The 6,967-nt window shown below is 44.4% G+C and overlaps 1 protein-coding gene across 2 annotated transcripts; it reads right to left on the reverse strand.

Moving 5' to 3' along the window:
* Positions 1-414: 414 nt before the first annotated feature.
* On the reverse strand, positions 415-1,817 carry pou4f1 (POU class 4 homeobox 1). 2 transcript variants are annotated; one of them, XM_068032942.1, is made up of 2 exons: positions 1,695-1,817; positions 415-1,413 (listed from the first exon to the last, which is right to left on the reverse strand). In XM_068032942.1, the coding sequence occupies exons 1-2, from the start codon at positions 1,815-1,817 to the stop codon at positions 415-417; spliced, it is 1,122 nt and encodes a 373-aa protein (XP_067889043.1). The 2 variants fall into 2 exon arrangements, with proteins under 2 accessions (XP_067889043.1, XP_067889042.1); XM_068032941.1 differs by having other exon boundaries at positions 415-1,422.
* Between the last annotated feature and the right edge of the window lie 5,150 nt (positions 1,818-6,967).

Below are 6,967 nucleotides of genomic sequence, written 5' to 3' on the forward strand. Positions count from 1 at the left end.
CGGAGTGAAACAATACTAAAGTGACTGAACATCAATCAAAGTTTGCTTCATATTTTGTTTCCTTAACAAGGTAGCAGCCAGACTGGCTCGCTTACAGTTTTAGCTAGAAATTTCGGCACAGTAACTGGGCGATCTGAATTACCTGTGATTTGCATACTTCACCAATAACGTGAAAAATAACACAAACACCACGATGCCTCAGAAACCGATGATTTCGCCTGATTATCATCATGAACACGTTTCTGCCTTTGCAAACCTCCGCTTGCTCCACTACACAGTGAAAAGTACTGTAACCAAGTCTGGAGTCAGTGAGGATGAACAACTGTTCTTGGTCCCCCAAAGAAACTGTCTGTTATGGGTCTGCCAGCAAAAGAAAGGATCCTTTTTGTTGTTGTTGTTGTTTCCTCCTTGCAGCTAGTGATTTGCGGAAAATTTCATTCGTTTCTGCTTCTGTCTTTGATTGCAAAACCAAACCCGCACAACGTTCTTTTTCAGATCCAGTTTCTCGGCGATCGCCGCGATCTTTTCGGAGGAGGGTCGGGGCTGAACGGCGAAGTAAGCTTCCAGGGATCGCTTCTCCGGGGCGGCAATCGACGTCCTTTTGCGCTTCTTCTCGCCGCCGTTGAAAATGTCGGGTTTGTTCATCTTTTCCCGGTGCGCCCCCTCCGCCTCCTCCAACCAGGCTTGGAGGATGGGCTTGAGGGCGATCATGTTGTTGTGGGACAAAGTCAAGGACTCGAACCTGCAGATGGTGCTCTGGCTCAGCGAGCCCACCCCGGGGATCTTCAGGTTGGCCAGCGCCGCGCCCACATCGGCCTGGGTCACCCCCAGCTTGATCCTCCGCTGCTTGAAGCGCTCGGCGAAGGCTTCCAGCTCCCGCGGGTCGGCGTCCACGTCGTTCACGGAGGGGATGCCCGAGGCCACGCCGTGGCCGACCAGCCCGTGCGGGTGGGGGGTCATGTTCATGGCGGCCTGGTGGTGGTGGTGGTGATGGTGGTGGCTCAGGTGGCCCAGGCCGTGCATGTGAGCCGCGTGGGGGTGCGAGGAGGTGGACACCACCCCGCCGCCGCCTCCCCCGCCGCCGCCGTCGCCGCCGCCACCTCCCGCCACCGCCATGGCCCCGGCCAGGGTCAGCGAGGACGAACTGAGGTGGTCGATGAGCTCTCCCGGGTCCAGTGGCTGGTGAGGCTGGTGGTGGTGGTGGTGGTGATGGGGATGCGGGTGCGAGGACAGGGCCGACGGGTGCGGCAGGGCGACGGTCGAGGTAGAAGTGCATGGCACCGTGTTCATGGTGTGGTAAGTGGCATCCGGCTTGAACGGGTGGCTCTTGCCCTGGGACACGGCGATATCCACGGCTGCCAGAGCCTCGGCGCGGGCGAGCAAAGTTTCATCTAAACTGGCGAATATATTGCTCTGCAATTGCTATCAGAAAGAGAGAGAGGGAGAAAACATGATCAACAGCTAATTCTCAAAAGGGAATACTGTCACAGACTTTTAAAAAAAACACATTTAAACCTGCAAAACCAATGCAGATAAAGAGCTGAAGTTGCAACCGTGCAAAGGCACAGAGATGATGCAGACTCGACTTTACATGAGCAGTAATGTAACATTTAAGCTGCATTTTGTCAAACGGTGCCTTGCAGCTCGACATATTCCACATTCACAACAGAGATAGAGGTAGAGATGGTACATACCGGTGGTGCTGGTAGACAGGCTCTCCTTATTGCTTCCGAGCTGGAGTGCAGAGAAGTGTACTTGTGCTCAGGTAGGGTATGATGCATGCCGAAGGCTGGCTGCTTGCTGTTCATGGACATCATTTTGAACACTGTACATAGGGATGCTAGAGAGAGAGAGGAGCTGAGGCTGGAACTGTATTTAAAGAGAAAGCAAAAGTTGTGAGTCTATTATATATATTTATATATGCATTTATGATTTCTGTTGTAAATATATACATATATAAATAGATGTGTGTGAAGCGGCAGGCCAGTGTGCACTTGCACACTCCCGCTCTATCTGCCGGGCTCTCACTCACTGCTGCTGCCTCCCTATTGCTGCTTGGGGCGGACAGATGCGCCGCTTACACCTGCTCCCCACTCTCGTCCCATCCCCTCCGCGTTCGCGCGAGACTTTGGCGGCCCGCCCGCGCTGACTCTCGGCGGCCCTCCCGCCCGCCGCTGGGGAGCGGGAACCCCGCAGCGGTGCGTGACACGGAGCGGTTGCCCAGAGACAGAGAGAGGCCGGCGCGAGCTCTCAGCCCATTGGACGGCCCGGGAGGAATGCGCGCAGGCGTACTCGCCTTCCTCTTCTCCAGCTCCCCGCCCCCCCAGCTTTGTTGATTGACAGCTCTCTCTCTCCCTGTTCCCCGCCCCCCCCCCCCCCCCCCGCCAAAGCCTGCAAGGTAAAGGAGGAGACTACAGCTCCCACAATACAACCTCCCTCCAGTTCAAGAGTCTGCTCATCGTCAGCACGTGTAAAATAACTATTGCAGTCGCAGGAAGCAATTGCAAACATTGCAAAGAGGAGATGGTACTAGTTCTACGATAGGGAGCGAATTAAGTCTCTTGAACACGTTCAGTCTTTTCATGTGCCTTGCACAGATGAATTTGAAAAGTTGACTGAAGATTTTATTCACTCGATGCCGTTACATATTATTCATCTGTCCGGAGCAATCGAATAAATGCCCCAAAGCTCTTTGCGTGCACATTTGGAGCGTTTCAAAATGATTTCTAGACTCCTGTTCAAATTAGCTCAACAGGTTTCAAGAGTGAGGACGAAGCACATCTAATTATCTTGCTTATTGACCAGTAGTCTCTGCCTCAAACGGAAGCATTTGTAGCAAAGGGACGGCGCCTCTCAGGAAGGGGATCGAGCACACACTGGACTCTCCTCGAGCATTTTGGATTTTGCCAGGGTTTGAAAAATGTCTGTGGACCATTAAACGAACATTGCCCCCCCAGGCGAGGGGCAACGCACATTTCCCTCACCTTCGAGTAGAGAATCTGTCCCGACTGCAATACCTGTTCATTAGAAAGACACGAATGTCACCAATCTATCGAACTGATTGTCTCGAATTAATCATATTTGCTCTTGAAGTTTTTTTTTATTGGCGAGGCAGCGTCACAGAGCGTTTAACTTAGTTAATCCCCAGTGGCAGCAGGAATCCTGAATTGTGTGAGTACTTAGGTTCCATCTCTCGAGAACATTATTCAAGTAATAATATAATTTATGTGGCATCTCAATTTGAACAGAAACAACCAATGAGAAACAACGTTTATGTAATTAACAAAAGTCACTTTGCAAACTTACCTGAATAGATTAATAATAGATTTGTTACAGGTGTTTTATTCAATAATCTATTATGTGTACTAGTCATTATTATCAATAAAAATAATGAGCAGAAAGGCCCTATTTCCTACATTACAACAGTGCCGAAACTTCAAAAGTACTTTATTGGCTGTAATCGCTTTGAGTCATCTGGTGGTCCTGAAAAGCACTATATAAATGCAAGTCTTTTTTATATTGTCATGCCAGGCTACGAACTGCCAAGAATGGGGCACATTAATTTTGTCATAAACATTGATTTTAAACTGTTAACTGGAGTGAAGAAAGGACTTGTTAAACAGATCAGCCGCTGGAAAAGACATTTGCATGTTAACAGTGTTTGGAAGGACAAAGCAGCCATTCCCTCACACATTCAACTCACAATGGACTTTTGATCACCAGTTGAAGGTGGGGGAGCTCGCATTCCACTTTGACCGCTAAGATGGCCGAATAAACAAAGGGGCATGGTCAAACCAGCTAGTCACATGACTAACCTGCTGGGCAACTTGAGTTTTTTGAATTTGTACAAGCAGCTTGGGGGAGGGGGAAAATCAGAAAGCCTGTTTGCTCCAGGACTGAGAAGATTTCTCTCCTGTCTGCTCCCATCTCTGTCTCACAAGCCTCTGAATCCACTGAAGACACATGAACCCCAAGAGAGAAAAGTCTCCTACAGTGAACAAGGTTTAAGAAGAGTACTGGGCCCCAATGAAAAGCGAGATCTACGTACAATCAAGGACTCTACAGTGAGCTTGAAGAACCGTAACAACAACTCTTCAGATATTGCCCTAACCCTTTCCACTTTATTTTTCTTCTCTTTTCTGTCTCTATTTGCATGTGTTTATCGCGTATGAATGCTAGCATTGGGCACGGCATGTATCCTTAGGTGTTAACCGAATTAGAATTTAAGTTTAATAAATTTCAACTTTTCTTCTTTAAACCTAAGGAAGTTTGTTTGTGCTGGTTTCTTTGCCTTATAATTGGAAAGCGGTGAACAAGGATTCACCAAGGGGGAGCTAAAAACAGTGTTTAAAATTAAACCTCTTTCTCACCTGGTCGTAACAAAATCATCATTACTATTATTCTGTAATGGCGAGTAAACAACAAATAAGTCTATGACATTTCTCTAATACTGTAGAAATCTAAACTTTTAAACTTCCTATTAAAAACTCAAGATAAAGTCTCTAGAAAGAGTTATTTTGAATGTTGTATGCAAATGTGCAGTTTCACAATACATAGTTACAGTTAATATATGCTCACAACAGTTATAACAGTATATATGATTTCACAGAATGATTTTCACCATTCACACCGACTGAATCCTTTATCATAAAGATGTTATTCGCCTTCCTTTGTAGATCTCAACGTGATAAGTTTTCACCATGCAATTTCCGGTTAGATTTAACAGCCTAATATGTGTGTTTTCATACTAACATTATACCAGTATATGTTCCAGTTATTTCAATAAAGTTTGGCTTTACAAGTTTGATTGGCCCTCCAGAGGGGTTGGATGTGATAAATGGAATAGTACCCCGTGGCGTGAGAAAATTAGCTCCAATCCAATCTAAAAGCTGAATTTATTTACATTTTATAGCGAAACCGCAAAAGCGTCTAAAACACGAATGCATGAGTTAATTGTATTAATATGTTAACTTATTATTGTACCCTATTTTCAATGGTATACGATTGTAATATGATCGCTTCCTATTCGAGTATGTCCATAGTAATACGTCCAATTCAGTAAGTAGCAGTGCACACGTTCTTTCATAGTTAATATAAAATACAATTCAAAAAAAGTTTTATTGATAAATGTTAAAACTCAAGGAACCGCAGGTAAAAACGTCGGTCGGGTTATCTCAGCTGTGAGCCAGACAGCAACATTGGCCGGTATATGAGTAGTACCATTAATGAAGCATTGCTGCCAGTATCAAGTTCCTGAGAAGTCGCCATTTATTACTGCGGTTGGGCATTTCTATGCCCAAATAATTTCTATCTGATATAATTAAATGCGATTCAGTTATCTGTGCTCCTGACGTTTATCGTAAGTCTCTGCAAGATATCAACATTAATTTGGTGTGAATGGTTGTTGAACTATCAAACTGCTCAAATATTTGGCATAAATCCTAACAGATGAAATCGGTTTCGAACTAGTTTGGGTTGCAAATAAGACAAGCACGTTTTTCTTAAACACCCTACTGCAACAGTACAATACTAGCTTAGATGTCATCGCTAATGACATGCCCATTATAGAGGTATAAATGGTGAGTGTAGAGTACGCTTTGTCCTTTTAACTCTTGTGCTACAACTGATATGCAAAATATGCATTAGCTTGGCTCAAATTTCATAGAATAGCACAAATCACAACAGAACAGGTAGGAAATAAACAACCAACAAGTAGCAAGTAGAAGAAAAATCTCGAATCATGAAATTGCAAAAGAGTAGATATTACTCTTCTTCACTTGTTAGCCCACGATTTCCCCTCTATTTTGCAGAAGTGGAATTTCTGCCCCTAATAAATAAAATGGGATATTAGCAACACCTCCCAATTAAAAACAATCACAGACCAAATTGTTCAATTTTAGTGGGGGTGGGGGGGGGGGGGGTGGTGGGGGCGGCGGGGAGAGGGGGATTTCAGTCATTCTCCATCTTCTGATCTCTATTAAGCAAAGACATCGCGGGTCTCTCTCTCTCTCTATCTATCTCTCAGACACACACCGGTTTCCTCCATTCCCAGGAGATTGTGTGGGAGGGGATGGAATGGTGTCCTGATTTGTACAAGTTGACAATGACAGTATAAGACATACTTGATGGACCAGTGGATCTTATCTCGTCCGTTTTTTTCATATATTCCTATACTGTTGGAAATAAGGTTTGTAAAATAACACATGAAATCCCTAAGTTAATTATGAAACCTATCCAGCAATAGCTCTTTGGCATTTAAAATGTGGATAAAAAAATTTTCCGTCAGAGGCCTATGCCTATGTTAGGAAACTGCCCACTGAGTTGCGCCAAGTTCCCAGAATAAACAGCATTGCAGCCCACAGCTTAGAGTGTGCAACTGTGTCAAAATGTATAGATTTCTTTAGGGTGGATAGCAGATTGACCATACATAGAGAATGACAAAACCTAATGATAAACCATGCCTCCTCCAATGTTAAATTATAGATTTCATATATATATATATATATATATAAACAAAGCAATGTAAAACATGGACTTAAGATTTTCTCGAACGTCTGTGCTATATACTAGTTGACGTCCCGTCAGCATTTACAGTAAAACACATAACTGAACAGAAAACTGGCATATGGGCAGAAATTTTGGGTATGTCCTTGTATTAACAGATTCTAGATGATTACAGCAGCTACATCTATTTATATTCAAGTGAATAATAATTCTGGATATCAACTAAAGCAACACCTGGAAGCATTACCATTATTCAAGTTTGGAGGTGGGGTCTGAATCAAAGTCCCGAATTCCAAAACGTTTGGCTTAAATACACAAAGTACAATTGAGGAGATATTTGGTAAAGGAGGAAAGAGGCAAGTGAGAAAATATTAATCTAATTTTTATATATTTCTTGGCCTTCAGCATAGACAGCCATATCCAAACTCTAAACAGTAGAGGATGCTCCCCATTTGACATGCAG

Source organism: Heterodontus francisci, chromosome 6, assembly GCF_036365525.1.
Source record: "Heterodontus francisci isolate sHetFra1 chromosome 6, sHetFra1.hap1, whole genome shotgun sequence".
NCBI classification, from domain to species: Eukaryota; Metazoa; Chordata; class Chondrichthyes; order Heterodontiformes; family Heterodontidae; genus Heterodontus; species Heterodontus francisci.